The following is a 23688-nucleotide window of genomic DNA, read 5'->3' as shown; positions in this document are numbered from 1 at the left end:
GAAAAAGCACGATTCAACCAGCCGGCCAAATGGAGACCCACAATGTGGCCCGCTTCAAATTCTGTCAGGTGCTGATAACACCGCCTGACAAGACTGTCATCACTCAACATTTCACACTGTTCACGTCCCTTTTTTAAGCTACAGCTGGTAATAGCATTAACCATGGACAACACTACTGCACTCTGGTGACTGTTGCACCTTTCAAACAGAATTGCAGGTCTAATGATTATATAAGCTCCAGTAGTATATAGAGGTTGGGTGAGAAATTCGCATACCCTGAAAAATCCCCACATCCCTAAAAATCCGTTTAATTTCAAACGTTATTATGCAGCTTGGTATCTATGTTACTTCGTATCAATTGTTGGAATTCATGTTTACATGTTTTTGCAGTTGCAGTCAAGTTCCATTTTGAAGCCATGAGTCATGGAAGACATGAGCATCCATAGTTACACGACCACGGAGTGTGGGGTGGGGTGGTGTGTGTGTGTGTGTGTGTGTGTGTGTGTGTGTGTGTGTGTGTGTGTGTGTGTGTGTGTGTGTGTGTGTGTGTGTGTGTCACACATGAACAATAGCACACAGGACAATGAGACAGATATTATAGGAGCACTCCAGGAAAGATTTCATAAAACTCCACCACGAAAGGCAACACTTCTACAATGGGGAAGATGCATGTTTGCTTTTGACGCTGTTAGAGGAAGGTGTGGAGAGGAAGGAATAAAACACAGGAAGAAACATGTGACGGAGTCTCTACTTTGACTAAATAATCTCCTATGAAGTCACCATGTAAACGTGCTTTGAACTCTGTATACAAAGGGCAACAATGGGAGATAACACGAGAAAACAACTTATGGTCAGAACTTTTCGAATGATGTTTGTAAACATGTTATCAGATACAGACAGGAATGAGCATAGTTTAGCATGCCGAGCTTTGCTAACTCCATTTCCAAATGTAGTGGACCATGCCAAGGTTATGTTTTCAGATGAACGTGCCATTTATTGCAGCTCATGTGCTAGAAATATAGTCACAAGGGCCAAAGAGAATCCTCATTACACAGTCAAGTTAGAAATGAAGCCCCATCTCATATAATGATACGGCCAGTGGTGACATCACAATATTTGCTTGGACCGTTCTCCTTTGAAGGAATTCTAAATGGCGCAAATTGTTTACACCTGTTACTAACATGGTTAATACCTCAGTTTTTGGAAAGGGGCTTCACAAAACCCTTATGGTTGGAGCAAGACAGGGCAACTCCTCACTACTCTATTGCAGTGTGCAAGTTCCTACAATATGGTGGATAGGCCGTGGTTCATCAGCAACACCACTGTACAATGCTCTTAAAGATACATTTCACACCATAACACTGGACATGCCAAAAGAACATGCAGGCGTACGAAAATGTGTGTACAGCATGTTGGGGAACATATGAATGTGTACTGAGGTGAGAAAAGTCACGGGACAGCGACAGACACATACACAGATGGCGGTAGTATCAAGTGCACAAGGTATAAAAGGGCAGGGCGTTCGTGGAGCTGTCACTTGTATTCGAGTCATTCATTTGAAAAGGTATCCAATGTGAATGTGGCCACAGAACACGAATTAAAAGACTTTGAATGCAGAATGGTAGCTGGAGCTAGGCACAGGGGACATCCCTTTCAGAAAATGTTTGGGAATAAAATGTTCTGAGATTCACTGTGTCAAGATGTGTGCTGAGAATACCAAGTTTTAGGCAATGCCTCTCACCAAATACATCACAGTGACCAATGGCCTCCATTTAATGAGAGATAGCAGCTGTCTTTGTGTATTAATTAACACTGCACGAAATAATCACAGAAATCAATGTGCGACACACAATGTCCATTAGGACAGTGCAGCAAGATTTGGAGTTAATCGGCTGAGGCAGCAGACGACCGACGCGAGTGACTTTTCTAACAGCACGGTTTTGCCTGGGTGTCTCTTCTGGACTCCCGACCGTATCGGTCGGACCCTAGACTGGAAAATCGTGGCCTGGTCAGGCGTGTCCCAATTTCAGTCGGGTTGGGTTGGGTTGGGTTGGGTTGGGTTCGAGTGTGGTGCAGACCCCACTAAGTCAAGGACACGAGTTGACAACAAGGCACTGTGCAAGCTTGTGATGGCTCTATAATGGTGTGGGCTGTTATTACACGGAATGGACTCTGTTCTCTCGTCCGAGTCAAACTCTCGGACACCATTAGCAGCCACTCGTGGACTTCAAACAATTTTCACGGATGACAATGCGCCATGTCACCTGGTCGCAATTGTTCACAAATGGTTTGAAGGAATTTCTGGACAATTCGAGCGAGTGATTTAGCCACGTAGATCGACCGACACGAAACCGTCGAACATTTTAAGACATAACTGAGAGGTCAATTTGGGCACAAAATCCAGCCTGGCAACACTTTCACAATTACAGGCGGCTATAGAGGCAATACGACTTGTTGAGCCCATAACACGTCAAGTTGCTGCACTCCGCTGGTTCACCTCAGTAAACAAATGAAATGAATACTGGGGGGGCAGGGGGACTCGCCGCCGCCGCCCTCGCCCTCGCCCGCGGCTCGTCGGCGCTTACCGATGGCGGGCACGAGCACGATGAAGCGCCTGGCGGCGGCCAGGTGCCGCACCTTGGGCAGGTGGTGGGTGAGCGCGGCGCTGTCGACGGCCAGGTAGGGCGAGAGGCGCGGCCCGCGGCCCAGCCGGCGCACGCGCGTCTCCAGCTCGCGCACCTCCGCCCTCAGCCACAGCCGGCCCATCTGCTTCATCAGCTGCTGGCCGCGCCCGCCGCCATCCTGCTCTCCGTCGCCCTCGCCAGCCTCGGTCTGCGTGCCGTCAAGAAACTTCATGTCAACACGTACACCATAAATAACACCGCTCTAAGAATAAGAAGCAGCAGCAGCAACACATTCCACTTGCGATGTCTCAAAAAGAAGATGTACTGGGTCCATTACACTCAATTTTGAGAGAATGGACTAGAACGACAAAACTCCACTTAAATTAAATAACCACAATCGTTTTGAAAGTGTAGGTATGTTCGGTTAAGTGTTTAAGGGGAACATGTTCCTTTATCATCTGTTAGGCAAGCCTGAGGCCAAATCCAAACAGAACAGTAGTCAGCGCTTTCCATCTCTCACGCTAACTACAGGTTAAAAGTCTCAGGGCTGGGAACTGCTACTCCTAAATACCTCTGGGTTATTGTTGCTAGGAGTCTGACATTCAAGAAACATAATGATAAGTGTCAGAATGAAGGTCGCAGCACGAAGTAATACCTTTATAAATTCAAAGGCTCAAGTTGGGGAGTAAGCCCACATGTACTAAAGACGTCGGCTCTAGTCTTTTGCTACTCAACAGGAGAATATGCTTCCCCTGTGCGGTACCAACCCTGGCACTCGAAACAGACTGATGTCGTTCTCCAGCTACCTTGCCTGCAGGTGACAGGACGGCAGACAACAACCTCAGTTCGAAAGATCCACGTTCTGACCGGAATAGCCCCACCCCATATCAAGAAGATACTAACAGCGAAATGTAAAAGGGGCACTAATGACAAACACCCACAAAACTGTCGACGTCTTCTGCAGCAGGAAAAGCTTCATCTCAAGTAACTCCCCCTTAGAGAAGTCAAAGGCGGAGGAGAGGCTTCAACGCTGACAGAAAAGAGAGAGAAGTGATTCGATACCACCAAAAGAGGAGCTACCCCCAGAAACAGCCTGTCACGACCAACATGGAAGTCACTTGACAGACTTCGCATGGGGACTGGCCAAATTAAAACTGCCATGTTAAAACGGGGATTCTGCAGTAATCGAGATGTGTCCTGTGCGTGTGGTGTTGAGCAGACGATGATCCACTCCCTCCGCTGCCCTGCCTACACCATCTCCTCAGGCATCGTGACGCAGGAGGATCTGGCATCAGGAAGCCCGACAGAAGTGCGCCTTGCTAAAGCACTATACTTCAATTAAATGGTTGTAATCGACATGCTAAGAATAAGATTTTTTTTTAGCAGTGAATGATCAGTAATATCACAGAGCTAACTGTACTGGATAAACGGATAAAAGTCATTGGTAGTCCTTAGCGCTAGTGTACCACCTGTCGCGCCACTGCAGTGACATAGAGGGCCATGACCAAGATTTTGAATCAAAACAACAGTGCATTTCGGGGTGACAACAAAAGTTGTCTGTTACTACCGAGTTTTCCAGTCCACAAAACTTAACTCTGGAACGTTGTGTTTTGTTTGCAAGTAGGTAATATTGTTTGTACTATTCTCTATTTTGTAGACTGTGACAATATCTAGCCCAAGTAATACCAATGGAAACGTTAAATCGCCAAAATCAGCATAAAAACTTAACTTCGGACTTCTTGAAACGATGAGCAGGGAAGCAAGTGAGAAACATTCCGTTCCAAGAAGTACATTGGACGATGGACTGAAAGCTTTATGGGACAACAAGGAGGTCGCATGAATCCTGTTTTATCAAATACGTTTTCAAGAGATCATTCAATGAACACAAGGAAACAATATTGTATGATCACATTAAAAATTTTGCATAGCCAGCTTATGACTTTGGGTACAGAAGCGTTATTAAATTTAACATACAAATATGCAGACTGATAAGGAGAGGTCCCTAGCGGCGGGATCGACATTTTGAAGGACGACAGGATCCCAAGCGTCACACCCTGCTGTGACCTAGTTTGCGAGCAATCGGGGAAAAAAATAAAAATTTCGCGTAATGCTTAATAGGTTTAAAAATAACAATTTACAGACTGGTTGCACTGTGTAATGGTTATGGTGTTGACTTCACATGAAAAAGGATGTGGATTCCAATCTTGTCAGATGCTTTGAAATTTTTTATTTCTAAATTTTTATTGAAATTAGTTGGATCGTTATTTTGTATTCAGTTAATTGGTTTGAATGTATTTTTGTCTAGGTCTTTGTCACGTCATATTACTCATCACATGAAATATATTATTTGTTCTCATTTTCTTCCTATCAGTCTCTTTACACTTGGAATCCTTGTTCATGTGATTTTGATTCTTGTTATGTATTAACTTCCATTTTATTATCATCTTACATTTTTGTCCATGTTATTACATTCCTTATTTCTATTTCTCCTTTTACTTGTATTCAATTTTACTTATGATCCCCGATTTCGTAGTCGGTTGCTGTGACCGAGCGGTTCTAGGTGCTTCAGTCCGGAACCGCGCTGCTGCTACGGTCGCAGGTTCGAATCCTGCCTCGGGCATGGATGTGTGTGATGCCCTTAGGTTAGTTAGGTTTAAGTAGTTCTAAGTCTAGGGGACTGATGACCTCAGATGTTAAGTGCCATAGTGCTTAGAGCCATTTGAGCCCGATTTCGTTTAAATAATCACCCACGTTATTTTGTTCATAGTACAATAAGAATTTATGTTTTAAATGTCTACATGACAACTGCCATCCAAAAAGATATACATTGTGCAACGAAAAATACATTCTTGAAACAACTGCACAGTCTTTTGTGTTTTAACTGAGACACTGGCATTTTCAGTTTCTAAGAATTATGACAAATAAATAAAAATTATTAAATTCACGTACACCAAGATTCCAAGTGGAAGAAGACTGATAGGAACTAGAAAATAAGAGTACCTTAAGAAGTTAACACTCTAAGCGCCAAGCCCGTAAAATTTACGGGCCTGGGATCGCGCGAAAATCACCAAGCCCGTAAAATTTACGGGCCGCTACATTTAATTTCATTCAAAACACTGCAACGTTATTTCTACGGGTTTGGCCAGCGCTATACGTTTTTCAGATGTTTATTAACAAAATGCGTCCATAGATGTCACGGCAGCGCTGTAATTCATGTTAAAACTTATCTTTGCGTTCTCAGTCTGTATATCATTCAGTTGTTTGTCATCATGTTTCGGCGCGGTTTATCAGACGCAGAAATTGCGGATTTGATCAATCATAGCGACACTCTGGATAATGTAGAGAGTGATTCAGACGATTCTGAATGCAATGGTGTGTTTGAAGGTACGTATTTCCGAATTTTCCACGTAATTGTGCAGTACGCACATATCTGTTGAACATGTGTAAACGATGTATGTAGTTACACATAATGTGATATTCTTTTTAGAAGACGAGATTGATGACAGTTTGTCTTCAGATGAAGACGAGAATGATGTTGAAGGTGTTGCTTCAAATCCAGCAGCTGTGCCGTATCCGAAAGACAGTGAGTGGACTGCAGTTGACACCTACCGACCTCTGCCTGTCAACACGACACCCAGGCAGATACTAGTGGATATTGATGAGTCGAGTTCTGTACTGGATTGCAGTAAAGTGTTCCTTACTGACAGTGACGTAAATGAACTCAAGAGACAGACAAATTTGTATGCATCACAGACAATACAGAAGAAAAGAAGAGGAAATAATCTGAAGCCCCATTCAGTTTTGAGTTCGTGGAAGCCAGTGACTATAAGTGAGATGAGGCGTTTCTTGGGTATTATTTTCCACATGTGTGTTTCGAAAAAGCCCAAAATTGCGGACCATTGGAGCACTAATCCTGTTCTTAGTTGTAACTTTTGTCCCCATGTCATGAGCCGTTTGCGTTTCACTCAGATACTGTCATGCTTGCATCTTGTTGACAATTCAAATCAGAAAAAACCAGGCGAAGATGGATTTCATCCACTTTACAAAGTTTTGCCATATTATAATAATTTGAAGGAGCGATGTATCCAGGCATATCGTCCCTCAGAAAAAGTGACAATTGATGAAGGAATTTGCCCATTTCGAGGTCGTGTGAGTTTCCGTGTTTACATGCAAAATAAGCCTCATAAGTATGGACTGAAAGTATATGCTGTTGCTGAAGCCAGTAGTGGCTATGTTGTAAATTTTGAAGTTTATGCTGGTAAGCATATTGTTGACAATTCTTCGTCTGCGGTTATTTTGCGATTGTTGTCTGACAGCAGCTTGCTGAACAAAGGCCACACTGTGTATTTAGATCGATTTTATTCCAGTCCAGAGCTATTTCAGCAACTGGCAGAGAAAGGCACTGGAGCTGTTGGTACTGTGAACAAATCCAGGAAAGGATTGCCTAAAGATTTAGTATCTGCTACGCTGAAAAAGGGCGAAATGTCTTTTCGGCGTAAAGATAATGTATTGGCAATGAAGTGGAAAGATAAGAGAGATGTGTATACATTGTCTACAAGGCATCAAGCAACATTTGGTACGCATACTAAGAGAAATGGGTCTGTAGTATTGAAACCACTTCAGGTACTTGATTACAACCTCAATAAAATTGGAGTGGATATTGGAGACCAACGCCTGCAGTACAATCCGTTCCAGCACAGAACTGTGAAATGGTGGCGAAAATTATATTTCCATTTGCTGCTTATGGGAGTATCAAATGCATTTTGGCTGTACAATGCAGTGCACAGGAAGAAAATTACAATAACAGACTTTATAACAGTGCTTGCAGTTCAGCTTGTTGAAGACGACACACTTGAATTCATTCCAAGAAATGAAGGAACTGTAGGTCGGCTAACAAAGAGACATTTTTTGCAGCACATACCTGCAACTACTAAGAAGTATGCTGCTCGTGTGTGTCACGTGTGCAGTTCCAGGAGCAAGAAACAGAGTGGCAAGGCTTCTCGCAAAGAGACACGATACGAATGTGAACAGTGTGGCGTTGCACTCTGCCTGGAACCTTGCTTTAAAATTTTCCACACTAAAAAACAATATGATTCTGTGTGAAATTTATATGTAATACTGTATACTATCAGAAACATGTAATGTAGTGCCACAATTTTGGTTAAAAATAAATCACAATTGTATTCCCTTATTCGTATGACTTTTTCTAAATTCTTAAAACATCTAAGTGATTTCTATAACTGTACCTTAAAGCTGTGCATTGTAAAGTAGTTTCTTTCACTCAGAATTAAAGTAGAAATGTGCAGCTTCAAGATGGTACCAAATTTGCCACAATCCAAACAGTAGATTTGATGCAGTAATTTTTTTAATATTGGTAAAATTGCCCGGTTTCTAGGGACGGGTGCATAAAATAGGCCTGGTACAGAGAGTGTTAATAGGTTGATTAAAATGACGTGACATAGGAATACAAATAAAAAAACTGTATGTAAACCATTTAACTGAATAAAAATAGTGATCAAAGTCATTTTGATAAGGATTTAAAATTTTAAAAAATCTATGAACCTGGCGATATTAAAACCTACATCCTTTTACATGTGAGGTCGGCACCTTGATCACTATGCCATGCAACCAGTCTGGTGATTAATATTTTTTAAGCTGTACACCACCACGCTAAATTCAGAAAATTTTTTCGTCGATTATTCGCAACCGCGGGCCCATCAAGGTGAAACGCTTCAGGGTGTGATTCATTGGATCTTAAGCTACTTCATCGTATTGACTGTATCCCACCGCTGGGGGCCTCTCCTTGTAAGTTAAAATATAACACCAGTTCAAATAATTGCACTATTATATTATGAAATGGCCGAAGACAGTTGAACCCACGAGTCTGCACCAGGTTCCAGCAAGGTACAACTTTATACATGCTTTGACAAACTGGATGACCTAATGGACAATTTCAATTTTATGCCTATCTACGATCAAATTAAAACGTCTTCGCAAGAAAACTGCTTTTACGTATTAAAATTTCATGTCGCATCAAACCATCCAAATGGAAGAGATGGAAAAAGTATTAAGAGATCAACGAATGTGTATTTTTATGACTTCGAGTTTTCTAAAACTATTAAGTTATGTATGACACTATTGTTAGGTTGAAAAATGTTCCAAAAGGACTTTCAAAAATTAAGAAAACATTTAGAGATGGCTTGTGCTTCCGATACAACACGACCTTCCGCCTTATCACAAACCGATTACAGTTATTGCTTGGAAGGACAAAACTCAACGATGTACGGGATAACTATGAAACTCTAAGGAAACTATGTCACGTAAGATTTGGTATCAATACATCTACATCTACACAGATACCCCGCAAGCCACCGTACGGTGCTCCGCGCAATGTATGTTGACGGCAGTAGAATCGTTAGACAGACAGCTTCAAATGCCGGTTCTCGAAGTTTTCTCAGGAGTGTTTCTCTATAAGAACGTCGCCTTCCCTCCAGGGGTTCGCATTTGAGTTCCCGAAGCATCTCCGTAACACATATGTTCGAACCTACCGGTAACAAATCTACTAGACCACATCCGAACTGCTTCGATGTCCTCCACACTCGAGCAGTACTCAAGAATAGCTCGCACCAATGTCCTGTACGCGGTCTCCTTTACAGGTAAACTACTCTTTCCTAAAACTCTCCCAATAAACCGAAATCGACCATTCGTCCTCCCTCCCTCCCACAGTTCTCACACGCTCGTTCCACCACATACCGCTTTGCAACGCTTTCTGCTCACCGACAACTTTCTTAAAATTGTCTTAAGCAGCTAGCTCGGCAGTCCACGTGGAATGGAAATATATTACGCCTTGCAGCTACAAATAGGCCGGACCTTATAGACGTCAGTATAGAAACGGGGATTAGCGATCATGATGCCTATCACAAAAAACACAAGTCCGAATTCATTCCTAGAAATCAGAACAAAAGTGAAGTTGAGCTCTTTCCTCTTTGCCGCTTTTGTGATTTTGATCCAGTCTTCTGCCATGTAAAGGCATTGTTGTTTCTTACTAGCTTTTATAATTATACTAGCCTCAGCACTGTGAGGCAACAATGAATTACAATACTGTAGAAACTTGAAATCCACAGCTTCTATTTTCAAGTTAGGAATAGGAAGACATTTTTAATGTTTCGATTTTGTCCAGTGCACGAGTCTAAAAATAGAACTACATAGTTGACTTTTTACATATGTATATTTGAATAAGCCTTCCATCACTTTTCAAACTATTAAGACTCAAAAGTTTCGCTGTTTACTTATAAAACATTTAAAGCACAGAAATACATCAAGACTCTGTAAGAGTCGTAGAACAAGACTATCGTGGACTTACTTCACTGTAATTGTGGAAAAAAAACAACTATACTACTGCGACAGTATTTCTGAGGGAAAGACGTCTAATACCATGTGGTGCATGAAAATTGAACTATGGACTTGGTCCAATATTACACTGAGAAGTAAAATTGTTTACAAAATTCAGTAGTATGTTCTATTGAGAGACAGCTATATATATATATATATATATATATATATATATATATATATATATGACAAAGCTCTACTTAATCAAACAATAATTAACATTTAATGTATAAATGCAGCAAAATCCGTCAGGTTGTTCGCTTATCACCAAGGTAAAGGACGGGAAAGAAGTGATTTGACGGCTATTCAGACAGATATATTTTCCTCTAAGTGCCTCTCCTGGCCTATTCAGTTGTATTTTAACGAGTTATTAATCAAAGTATTCAAGTGCGTTTAGCAGCTTATAGAAGTTACTTTGATTTTATTGTTTAGTTTCCTAGTATATTACTTTCCCCTAGTATATTACTATCCCTCCGTTTCTTTCTTCTTCAATAGATCATCTGATGATGACTTCCTAATACGCAGAAATCAGAAATGACACAATTAGTGTGACCTTGTGAGGTTCTAGTGCTTCTGCACCGCCGTAATGCGCTTTTATGAAGGCATACTTTTGGAGAATCGTTACGACAAAGATGTTAAAAGTTAGTCCGCGTTGTGGTTGCCACTGTAATAATGTATCTGGCAACCGGAGCGCAGTGGCATATAGGTCGATAACAGCACAAATTTAGTGGCGTATAGGAATTGCACCTTTTTTATGTTTATTACAGACTACAAATAATAAATATCTACTAAATTAACCGCACCACTGTCACCATTCAAAGGGTAGGTCTTACACCTTTCTGAATAGCCGACGGATACCTACAAGGTAGTATGAGGAGCGAACTATGTTCATGGTACATGCGATCAGCATGTCGCCAATGCCTCCAGCCACTATTGCCAGTAGATGAATCCCATAACGAGAACTACCCCTTTGACTGCTGTGGAAATATTAAATCCTCATGCTCCGCCACATCCCAGGTGCTGAATAGGTGTTCAGATGCAGTTCCTTTGTCTTCCCTGAGCGCTATTGACGCGTTTGAGGACTCCGTTCCACCGACCCTCACCTTGCCGCGAACGCGTTACTTCCTTATCTTGGTGAACAAAAAAGTGCTCTTAGCGTGCTATTATTTGTAAAAAAATGCACATCGTTTCCACATCTTGAACCATTAGTGAAATACGAAATTGGGCAGGAGACTCGTAACCTTCCACCGGATGTAAACACTAGCATCTCAAGAACGAAATAAAGTATCGTTCTACTCTTAATTTAAAATTAAATTTCGATATCTTATTCACATTTCACACACAGCAATGTACGAGCTGAAATCAACCATGCACAAATTCTACGTAATTCGGTTTTGCTCCTGTTAAGTTCTTTAAAATTTCGTGGAATGCTTTACTTAATTTGATGCAGCACAGGCACTATGACGAAGAGCGGTAAGAAATTCAGTTCTTTTACAACCGAAGATGTCAGACCGCAAGATGAGCAAAAACAAAATTTTTTCACTGAAAAGTTTCCTTAAAGTTGGGTGATGAGTATTTCATGGCGGGCAGGAAGCCGTGTCCCAGCACATACGAGGTGTGGCTAGAAAAAAACCGGACTAGTACTGATGAAACAATAAAACGAATGCAATAAGGCTGAAAGTCGCGTGGCCTGTCACGTGACTCTCGCTCCGCCTACTGCTCGAGTTTCATCTGCCTCCTGCACTCAGTCTGCCCGTGGCGTCTGTTTTAAGTAGTTGACGTTTTGTCTGTGCGTCGGAAAATGTTGAGTGTACAGAAATGACAGCGTGTTAACATCAAATTTTGTTTCAAACTAGGAAAATCTGCAAGTGAAACGTTTGTAATGTTACAACAAGTGTACGGCGATGATTGTTTATCGCGAACACAAGTGTTTGAGTGGTTTAAACGATTTAAAGATGGCCGCGAAGACACCAGTGATGACACTCGCACTGGCAGACCATTGTCAGCAAAAACTGATGCAAACATTGAAAAAATCGGTAAACTTGTTCGACAAGATCGCCGTTTAACAATCAGAGCAGTGTCTGAGTTAACAGGAGTTGACTTGTTGTCTTGTCGAACAAGTTTACCGATTTTTTCAATGTTTGCATCAGTTTTTGCTGACAATGGTCTGCCAGTGCGAGTGTCATCACTGGTGTCTTCGCGGCCATCTTTAAATCGTTTAAACCACTCAAACACTTGTGTTCGCGATAAACAATGATTGCCGTACACTTGTAACATTACAAACGTTTCACTTGCAGATTTTCCTAGTTTGAAACAAAATTTGATGTTAACACGCTGTTCTTTCTGTACACTCAACATTTTCCGACGCACAGACAAAACGTCGACTACTTAAAACAGACGCCACGGGCAGACTGAGTGCAGGAGGCAGATGAAACTCGAGCAGTAGGCGGAGCGAGAGTCACGTGACAGGCCACGCGACTTTCAGCCTTATTGCATTCGTTTTATTGTTTCACCAGTACCAGTCCGGTTTTTTTCTAGCCACACCTCGTATGGCGGCCATCAGGCGAGCAGTGCAGCGGAAACAAAGCCGCGCACGGCACGAAATGCAGAGAGCACGTCTGCAGCAGTCGAAGGGTTAATTAATCCCTTGCGATGACGCATGTAAGAGCCAAAAACTGCCTCGTTAATGCTAACCGGAGGCTTCAATATGCAGGGCGGGAGATAAGCCCCCGTATCCTGTAATTCCTGTTTAGTATCAAATGTTGTTATGCAGGTTGGTAGCTCTGTTACTTCTTATCAATTGTTGGAATCCATGTTTACATGTTTGGGCAGCAGCGGTCGCAGCCGAGTTTTAATTTGTAGCCACGGCAGATGTGAGCGGTTATAGTTCGCTGCTGAGGAGAGCTTAGTGACTAGTGTGTGGTTACACGAACAACAACACACAGGGCACAGAGCAAGACTGATTATGAGAGTATTCCAGTAAAGATTTAATAAGGCTGTACCGCGAAAGGTCGGATTGGGAAATAGGTGCTTGTGCTTTTCGCAGTGATAAAGACAGGCCGTGGAGTGGAAAGAAGAGAAGAAACATGCGCCGGAGTATCCGCTTCGATCACACAATCCTATTAAGTGGACACGTAAGCACGCTTCGGAGCTCGGTATACCGGGGAAAGTTGTCTGAATGAGCGTGTTTTAGTCTGCCGAGTTTTGTTAACTGTATCTCCAAATGCAGTGAACCGTGCCACGATTATGTTTTCAGGTGAACGTGCCATTTATCGCAGATACGTGCTAGAGGTATTGCCGTTTGGGCCAGACAGTCGAGTTAGAAAGGAATCCGCTTCATGTAATTATATGGACAGCGTACTTTTTTGAAGGAGCTGTGAACGGCGCAAATTATTTACACCAGTTACGAACAGGGTTAATACCTCAGCATACGGTTGCAGCAGGACGGAGCGCCTCATCACTACCATCTTGCAGTGCGCGAGTTCCCAAATGAACACTTTCCGGGACGGTGGATTGGTCGCGGTTCACCAGCTCCCTTGAAATGACCGTCTTGATGTCCTGACCTCACCACAGATGACAACTCGTTGCGGGTGGAGTCGTTAAGGCGCAAGTATCTGCACGTCGTTATGCTACGAATGACGAACTGCGCAACGCTGTCTGTTATGTCTACGAAATGAGCGTACGGCATTGTGGGCCGGGAGTCCCCCATTCGGGGACGTTCGGCCGCCGAGGGCAAGTACTTATTGCATTCGACACCACACTCGGCGACTTGCGCGTCGGAGATGGTGATGAAATGATGACAATGACGACACAACACCCAGCCCCTGAGCGGAGAAAAATCTCCTGCCCCAGCCGGAAATCGAACCTGGGCGCCTTGGCGTGGCATTCCGCTGCGCTGACCATTCAGCTAACGGGGCCGGACTGCAGATAACATTTAATGGGCTAGATCTGACAAAAATGTAAAGCATGCGTAATCATATGGACACGTTTATGAATTCTATTCACTAAGGTACTGCGCATATATACAGGCTGTTTCAAAAATGACCGGTATATTTGAAACGGCAATAAAAACTAAACGAGCAGCGATAGAAATACACCGTTTGTTGCAATATGCTTGGGACAACAGTACATTTTCAGGCGGACAAACTTTCGAAATTACAGTAGTTACAGTCTGTGGGTGCGCCATTCTGTACGTCGTCTTTCTGCTGTAAGCGTGTGCTGTTCGCAACGTGCAAGTGTGCTGTAGACAACATGGTTTATTCCTTAGAACAGAGGATTTTTCTGGTGTTGGAATTCCACCGCCTAGAACACAGTGCTGTTGCAACAAGACGAAGTTTTCAACGGAGGTTTAATGTGACCAAAGGACCGAAAAGCGATACAATAAAGGATCTGTTTGAAAAATGTCAACGGACTGGGAACGTGACGAATGAACGTGCTGGAAAGGTAGGGCGACCGCGTACGGCAACCACAGACGGCAACGTGCAGCTAGTGCAGCAGGTGATCCAACAGCGGCCTCGGGTTTCCGTTCGCCGTGTTGCAGCTGCGGTCCAAATGGCGCCAACGTCCACGTATCGTCTCATGCGCCAGAGTTTACACCTCTATCCATACAAAATTCAAACGCGGCAACCCCCTCAGCGCCGCTACCATTCGCTAACGATATAGTGCACAGGATTGATGACGGCGATATGCATGTGGGCAGCATTTGGTTTACTGGCGAAGCTTATTTTTACCTGGACGGCTTCGTCAATAAACAGAACTGGCGCTTATGGGGAACCGAAAAGCCCCATGTTGCAGTCCCATCGTCCCTGCATCCTCAAAAAGTACTGGTCTGGGCCGCCATTTCTTCCAAAGGAATCATTGGCCCATTTTTCAAATCCGAAACGATTACTGCATCACGCTATCAAGACATTTTTCGTGAATTTGTGGCGGTACAAACTGCCTTAGACGACACTGCAAACACCTCGTGGTTTATGCAAGATGGTGCCCGGCCACATCGCACGGCCGACGTCTTTAATTTCCTGAATGAATATTTCGATGATCGTGTGATTGCTTTGGGCTATCCGAAACATACAGGAGGCGGCGTGGATTGGCCTCCCTATTCGCCAGACATGAACCCCTGTGACTTCTTTCTGTGGGGACACTTGAAAGACCAGGTGTACCGCCAGAATCCAGAAACAATTGAACAGCTGAAGCAGTACATCTCATCTGCATGTGAAGCCATTCCGCCAGACACGTTGTCAAAGGTATCGGGTAATTTCATTCAGAGACTACGCCATATTATTGCTACGCATGGTGGATATGTGGAAAATATCGTACTATAGAGTTTCCCAGACCGCAGCGCCATCTGTTGTTGAAAATTGTAACTACTGTAATTTCGAAAGTTTGTCTGCCTGAAAATGTACTGTTGTCCCAAGCATATTGCAACAAACGGTGTATTTCTATCGCTGCTCGTTTAGTTTTTATTGCCGTTTCAAATATACCGGTCATTTTTGAAACACCCTGTACATATATATGAATGCAAAGCTTTATTTCGTATAAGAAAAGAAACATTGGGCGAATTTCGTAGTACCGAGAAGCAGGAACAAGAAGTAAGCCGATATAGAGCTTTAAATAAGCGATGGATTTTTCCTTGCACTTGCAAACTAATATTAGTTCCCTTTTGTCCTGCTGACTATCGAATAGGGCCAATTTAACGATAATTACGAAAACAGGTGTTCAAACTCGATACCGCAAACTGAACTGCGAAATCTGCTTTCGCTATTAATAAAGGATAGCAGAGAAAAAACTGTTTCATGCTCGCCACAAAAAATGCTTTTCGAGTCATTTAGCTTAAATTTGTTGATATTTTTCGGTTGCTAAATATTCGACATGTTCCGTTTGAAGCCACTGATCAGTTTTAGCAGTGCATTAGACGGTTGAGTGCACTTCTTTAGTATACAAGGCTGAATATGCTGCAGAAGCCAATGTTGTCACCAGCGGCGCAGTGGGCCTAAACTGGCGGCTACTAGCAAGGTGGCCGTAATTTCCCTGTACAGAGTTTTGGCGTAATCTTTCCTGGCAGCGCCCTCGTGCCGTGGTGGCGGCTGCGGGAAACGCGGCTGCGTAACTAGCAGCGCGCGTATTTGATAAAGTGCGGCCGACCGAATAGCGGCCGAAGCCTGCACTGTTTAGGACGCATTTCGCGCTATAGCACCGGGCATGCTCAAAACTATGTCAAGAACAACATGGAGATGTTTAGATTGGTTGATTTGAGGGAAGGGACCTAGCAGCGATCCCACCGGATTAAGGAAGGATGGGGAAAGGAAGTCGACTGCGCCCTTTCAAAGGAACCATCCGGGCATTTGCCTGAAGCGATTTGGGGAAATTATGGAAAACCTAAATCAGGATAGCCGGACGCGAGTTTGAACTGTCGTCCTCCCGAATGCGAGTCCAGTGTGCCAACCAATGCGCCGCCTCGCTCTGTGGAGGTGTACGGAAATGTGGAAACAGGATAAGGGGGTACATACCGACATACTGGACACTTACTCGTACGTAAGTAAGTACTCGTGCTAAAACAAGTCAAATCTATCAGCTTCCTATTCTAGGAGTTACGGTGACTTTTCGACCACCCTGCATAATTAAAAAAAATTACAAGAGGGTCAGTGTGTCCGCCAATGGCAGTATGCCGCGCTTATGTAAGCTAATTCTTTCATTATACATTATTGCCGGTAGATGAATCCCATAATGAGAGTTAGCCCCCTGACTGCTGTGGCCGAGTTAATTTGTCTTGCTCCGCCACTCCCCAGGTACTGAGGACGTGTTTAAAAACAGTCTCTGGGTTTTCCTTGAGCGCTATTGGCGTGTTTACACGTCTTGCTCTGCCTCCAGACTCACTGCTGCGAACGAGTTATTTCCATATCTCAGTGAATAAAGAAATGCCTCTTTGCGTGCTACTATGCATCGTTTCGATGTCTTGGACTAATTGTGAAAAATGACAATTGCCTCGACCGCACGATTCGCGATATGCAAGTGCAGAATTAGGCGCCGGGTATAAAACCGATATCTCGAGAACGAAATGAGATTACCCGCGCCCCTCGAAAACGAGCGCGCCACTTTCGCAGATTTGCAGGCGGTGCAAAACTGTGGCGAGCGGTTTACATCCAGCTTATGAGAGCGCGGGGCTGCTGCTGGCGCCGGTGCGGCGTGCGTCAGCCGTTCACCGCGGCTCACCCCTGCGCCCTGCCCTCTCTATTCCACGGGCGGCCGCACGGTCCTCAAACACGGTCGGCGCGCGGCCGGAGCTGGCCTACAGTGCCAATCACGGCTGCGGCCCGCTCGTGTGTGGCGTGGCGTGGCGCCAGCTCAGCACGGCTGATGGTACAAGGCATTAGCAAGTGGCGGCGGCGCGGGGGCGGCGGTGGGAGGCGGGGGCGGCTATCGCGGGGGCGGCGCTAATAACGGCGCGGCCAGGGCGGCCGCACGCGAGGCGAGGCGAGGCGAGGCGAGGCGCCACGCCACGGCTCCATCTCATCTGCATGCAAACAAGAGGCGCGCGTTAACTGCGACTTCGCAGCGCAGAGCCGCGCAACTTGCCGACCCAGCCGCTAGCCCCGCCTCGGCAGGTAAATTACCTCCCGCGGCGGCGGCGCGCAGAGAGAAGAGAGAGAGAGAGAGAGAGAGAGAGAGAGAGAGAGAGAGAATTGTACCGTGTACCGCCGGCTTGTTCCCTGCCCCCCCCCCCCCCCCTTTGCGATTTCCCTGAGCCCGCTTTTAGCGCGCTCTTGCACGCGATTTCGAGATAGCCGCTCGGTGCCAGCTGATCTTTAAACTGAACCGCCGCCTGTGTATAAACGGGAAGCCACTGCCGGCTGTAATTACCACTAATTCGTCACTGCGTATCGTACGGCGCCAACCTTAACGGCGATATCCTGCGAGCCAAGGTAACAGCCAGAATCTGTTCCTACATTTTCGGAAAGCTCTCGACAGTGTACCAGACGTCACTCGCGTGGTTCCCAGTTGTAAGGTTACTATAATCAATACCCTTAACCAATGACCGATATTTACAGCACTCATACGGGGGCTGCGATTTAGCTGATGCGCTAGGTTCTGGATGTTTCGCACCAGCGGTCGCGGGATCCAAGCTGGTCAGAGTGGAGGCCCAGATGCGCGGACAAATGAATTTTGATGAATAAATACTCTGAAAGTGATAAGAAATATACAGAGTCGTGATAGTAACTGAATATAAGCAGGAAATAGTTTTGTGAATTTAATTGTGAAAAATTGTGAATTATGAGCAGCTTGAAGATTGCGGAGCGACACGTGTATGGAAGCATACGGAATCGTGTACAAACTTGGAATCACGGAAGAAGTCTCAAACAAACTTCGCGTGAAGTAACGCGAACGAGGTGAAATAAACTTAGTGGGTAAGCAGGCTGGCTGAATCTCGACTCACAGAGACTGAGCACGGTCCATAAGCTCGATCTACATGAAATAAAACTGTGTTCAAACGGAGCGACTTTTCTAATTTCGGAATTATCCTTTAATATAGTTCCCTATAAGTACAGGATGCAATACACATGTTGGTTTACGCACACGGTTCAATTCAATAACCATCTCTGTGTCTGCGGTAACGAACCGCTATCACACCTAAACACGCTGAGCTGACGAAAGTCACGGGGTAGGGATATGCACATGTAGAGGTGGTGGTGCTGTCGCGTACACAAGGTATAAAAGGGCGATACTCAGGTGATTCCTGTGAAAAGGTTTCCGACGTGATTAAGTTCGCACGACAGGAATTAAGAGACTTTGAATGTCGAACATTAGTTGGAGTTACACGCAAGTGACATTCCATTTCGGAAATCTTTAGGGAATTAAATATTACGAGACCCCCAGTCCGCCGAGAATACCAAATTTCAGGCATCACCTTTCACCGTGGACAATGCAGAAGCCGACAGCCGACACTTACCGGCAGAGAGAAGCGGCGATTGCGTAAAAGAGAGAGAAAGAGAGAGAGAGAGAGAGAGAGAGAGAGAGAGAGAGAGAGAGAGAGAGAGGAGAAGAAGAAGAAGAAGAGTTCAAATGTGTGTGAAATCTTATGGGACTTAAACTGCTAAGCTTACACACTACTTAACCTAAATTATCCCCTAAGGACAAACACACACACCCATGCCCGAGGGCGGACTTGAAACTCCGCCGGGACCAGCCGCACAGTCCATGACTGCAGCGCCTAAGACCGCTCGGCTAATCCCGCCCGGCACTTGCGTACAGTTGTCAGTGTTAACAAACAAGCAACACTGCGTAAGACAACTGCAAAATTCAATGTGGGACGTACGACGAAAGTATCCGTTAGGGCAGTGCGGCGGAATCTGGCGTTAATGGGCTACGGCAGCAGACGACCGGCGCGAGAGCCTTTGTTAATAGCACGACATCGCCTCCAGTGCCCCTCCTGGATTTGTGACCATATCGGTTGGACTCTAGACGACTGGAAAACCGTGGCCTGGTCAGATGAGTCGCGATTTCAGTTGGTAAGAGCTGATGGCAGGGTTCGAGGGTGGCGTAGAGCCCCGAAGCCATGGACACACGTTCTCGACAGGGCAATGTGCAAGCTCGAGGTAGCTCCATAATTATGTGGGTTGTAATCAGGTGTAATGGTCTGGGTCCTCTGGTCCAACTGAAAATGTTAATGTTCGGCTCCTTGGAGACCATTTGCAGCCATTCATGGACTTCCATGCTCCTAAACAATTTTTAAGGATGACAAGGCGCCATGTCACCAGGCCACAATTGTTCGCCATTGGTTTGAAGAACATTCTGGACAATACGATCGAATGATTTGGCCACCCATTTCGCGCGACACGAATCCCTAGAACATTTATGGGGCACAATCAAAGAGCTAATCTCGCGCACAAAATCCTGCACCGGCTACACTTTAGCAATTATGGACGGCTACAGAGCCACCGTGGCTCAATATTTCTGCAGGGAGCTTCCAACAGCTTGCCGAGTCCGTGCCACGTGGAGGTGCTGCACTGTGCCGGGCAAAAGGGTGTCCGACACCATATCAGCAGGTATCCCATGACTTTTGTCACCTCAGTGTAATCAATACCCTTACCGAAGGCCGAAATTAACAGCTGTGGCTCCGATACAGCTAGTGTGTTACAAGGTTCTGGACGTTTCGTGCCCGGAATCCAAGATAGATTGAGTGAAGGCTCAGATGCGCGAACAAATTAATTTTGACGAATACGTCCTTTCAAAGAGATAAGCAATATCCGAGTCGTGATGTCACTAATATCGTGGGATATAATTTTGTCAATCTGACTGTGAAAAATTATATGAGTAATGAGCAGTCTGAAGACTGCGGAGTGATATGTGTGTATAGCAGCAATGACAGACTAATTTCTTTATAGGCGCTTGTGTGGTCCATTCTTGATTACTGCTCAAGTGTTTGGGAAGCCTACCAGGTCGGGTTAAAGGAACAATACTGCTAGATTTGTTACCTGTTGGTTTGATCATAACGAGGGTTTACGGAAATGCTATGTGAACTTATATGCGAGGCAATAAGACAAATCTTTTCAAAAAACGCTGTTAGCTGAAAGTTCACGGAATCAGCATTTGCGACAGACTGCAAGTCGAATCTACTGGTCTCCTACATTCACCTCGTGTCGAGCGGCAGCTTACGTTAGTGCAGCAGTGTACCAAAGTACACCGTCTCGTTCTGTGAGTTGACGGAGCTCCTCACTAGAAGCGACTTCTTCTGATCAGAGGTTCCGACGGTTCTGCGACTGTGTAGGCTGCAGATTCCTCGTCTTGTGCCATAGGTTGGTGGGTTTCTGGGTACCACATAATAGGTCAGGGGTCCATTACACATAGGATGCAGCTACCGCATGGTGGGGACTGTGTGGACCGGACTGTGTCATTTTTAAGGTTAGAAACTACGGAATGGGCGTTAGTCTAACACGGTGCAGGGCAGACACAGGATGAAGGTAGACATAGTAAAGTAGCTGTAAACCGCTGTAGGGAAAGAACCAGAGCTCCAAGAGCTAATGGAAAGCACTGAAGCTCAAATCGTTATCGGTATGGAACGCTGCTAAAACTCGAAATAATTTCAGCCAAAATTTTTACAAACGACCTAACCGTGTTCAAAAAGGATACATTAAATACAGTTGATGGTGGAGTGTTTATTGCGGTCAGAAATAGTTAATCGTCTAGTGAAATTTAAGTTGATAGTTTCCGTGAGTTAGTACTGGCAGAGGTTAAAGCTGACAACCGGAATAAATTAATAATTGGTTCGTTTTTTCACTCCCTGTCTCATACGATACAGTTGCAAAACAGTTAAAAGAAAACTTGAGCCTTATTTCAAATAGATACCTCACTCATACAATTAAAGTTGGTGATGTCTTTAACCTATTCTGGACGTGCTGCCGAAAATACATGTTTAAAGTCGGTGGTTAGGCATAAAACGTCGTCAGAAATCGTACTGAATGCTTTTTCAGGTTAGTTAAGGAGCCCGATCGAAAAATTAATGGTTGCGAAAACATACTTGATCTCTTAGCAACAAATAATCCTGAGCAAATAGCGAGTATCATGACAGATACAGGGATTAATGACTACAAGGTTGTTGTAGCGAGACTGAATACTGTGACATCAAAAACTCATCAAAAATAAACGTAAGATACGACGATTTGAAAAAAAAAAGCTGGTAAAATTGGTTTGACGCCTTCCTAGGAGACAGTTCCCACTCCTTCCAAACCTTGCAAGCGTAGATCAGATGTGGTTTGAATTCAAAGAAATAGTATCGATGGCAGTTGAGAGATATACACCAAATAAATTAAGAGGTAGTAATGATACCCTATGGCACGCAAAATAGGTCAGAACACTGTTGCAGATGCAATAAAAAATCCATGCCATATTTAAAAGAACGCAAAACCACCAAGGTTGGGAAAGTTAACACGAGCTCGGAAGTGAGTGCGACCTTCAATGCGAGATGGTTTTAGTAGTTTCCATAACGAAACTTTGTCTCGAAATGTGGCAGAAAACCCAAAGTGATTCTGGTACATATAAAAAAGTACACCAGCGGTAAGACGCAATGAATACCTTCACTGCACGATAACAATGGTAGTGTTACTGATGACAGGGCGAAAAAGAAGAGTACTAAACACGGTTTTCCGAAATTTCTTCACCAACGAAGACGAAGTAAATATTCCAGAATTCGAATCACGTAGTACTCAAACATGAGTAACTTAGAAGCAGACACCCTCGGTGTTGTGAAGCAACTTAAATCACTTTATAAAGAAAGGTAAGGGCTCCGGTCCAAATCGTATACCAGTTAGGTTCCTTTCATAATAAGTTGATACCATAGCGCCATACTTAGCAATCATATACAACCGTCCATTCGTCGGAAGGTCATTTCCTATACACTGGAAAGTTGCACAAGTCGCACTAGTACTCAAGGACGGAAATGGGGAGTGATCCGCTGAATTACGGACCCATATCACTAACGTCGATTTGCAGCAGGATTTTGGAACATATGCTATCTTCCAACATTATGAATTACCTTGAGGGAAAGGATTTATTGGGAAACAGCCAACACCGATTTCAGAAAATATCGTTCATGTGAAACACAAATAGCTCTTTATTTTCACGAAGTAATGAGTCTGTATACAGTTGATCTCCAACTGATTCCATATTTTTAGATTTCCGGAAGCCTTTTGACACCGTACCTCACAAGCGACTTCTAATCCAATTGCGTGCCTATGCAGTATCGTCTCAGTTGTGCGACTGCATTTGTGATTTCCTGTCAGAAACGTTACAATTCGTAGTAACTGACAGAAAGTCATCGAGTAAAACAGAACTAATATCTGGTATTCCCCAAGGAAGTGTTGCAGGCCCTTTGCTGTTCATGATCTACATACATGATTTAGGAGACAATCTGAGCAGCCCTCTTAGATTGTTTGCAGATGACGCTGTCATTTTCCGCCTTGAAAAGTCGTCAGAAGATCAAAACCAATTGTAAAATGATTTAGATATCTACGGCGCAAAGGTGGAAATTGACTCTAAATAATGAAAAGTGTTAAGTCATCCACATGAGTACTAAAACGAATCCGCTAAATTTCGGTTACATGATAAAATCTACACAAATCTAAGGCTGCAAATTCCGCTGAATACTTACGGATTAGAATTACGCATAATTAAATGGGAATGATCACACAGATAGTGTTGTGGGGAAAGCAAATTGCGGTTTACTGGCAAAAGACTTAGAACACGCAACAGGTCTATTGGAAGAGACTACTTGCAATCACGCTTGTCGGCCCTCTTCTGGAGTACTCATGTGCGGCGTGTGTTATTGGTATTATATAGGGTTAACGGAGGACTTCGTAAAAGTTCCATGTCGTTTTGTACTATCGTGAAATACGGGACAGAGTGCCAAGGATATGATACGCTGATTGGGATGGGAATCAATGAAACAAAGGAGTTTTTCGTTGCGGCAGCATCTTCTTGTGAATTTTCAGTCACTATCTCCTCCAAGTGAGAAAATATTTTGTTGACGCCCAGCTACATATGGATATGATAATCATAATACAATAACAGAAATCAGAGCTCGCACTTTTCCCCATGCACTGTTCGAGAGTGGAACGGTAGAGAAATAGCTTGAAGGTAGTTCGATGAACCCTCTGCCAGGCACTTAGTTGTAAATTGCAGA

At 44.2% G+C, this 23688-nt stretch overlaps 1 protein-coding gene across 1 annotated transcript in view; it reads right to left on the bottom strand.

Moving 5' to 3' along the window:
* The window catches only part of LOC124804984 (nonsense-mediated mRNA decay factor SMG5), a 277769-nt gene that overhangs the window by 7282 nt on the left and 246799 nt on the right, over positions 1-23688 (bottom strand). The window contains exon 13 of the mRNA XM_047265375.1: positions 2586-2832. Within this exon, the coding sequence (XP_047121331.1) occupies positions 2586-2832 (247 nt within the window). The remainder of the gene's footprint in view (positions 1-2585; positions 2833-23688) is intronic.

The sequence above is a fragment of the Schistocerca piceifrons genome, chromosome 7, assembly GCF_021461385.2.
Source record: "Schistocerca piceifrons isolate TAMUIC-IGC-003096 chromosome 7, iqSchPice1.1, whole genome shotgun sequence".
Lineage (NCBI taxonomy): Eukaryota > Metazoa > Arthropoda > Insecta > Orthoptera > Acrididae > Schistocerca > Schistocerca piceifrons.
Note: the sequence above shows the minus strand (reverse complement) of the source record. Positions and strands in the feature narration are given on the sequence as shown.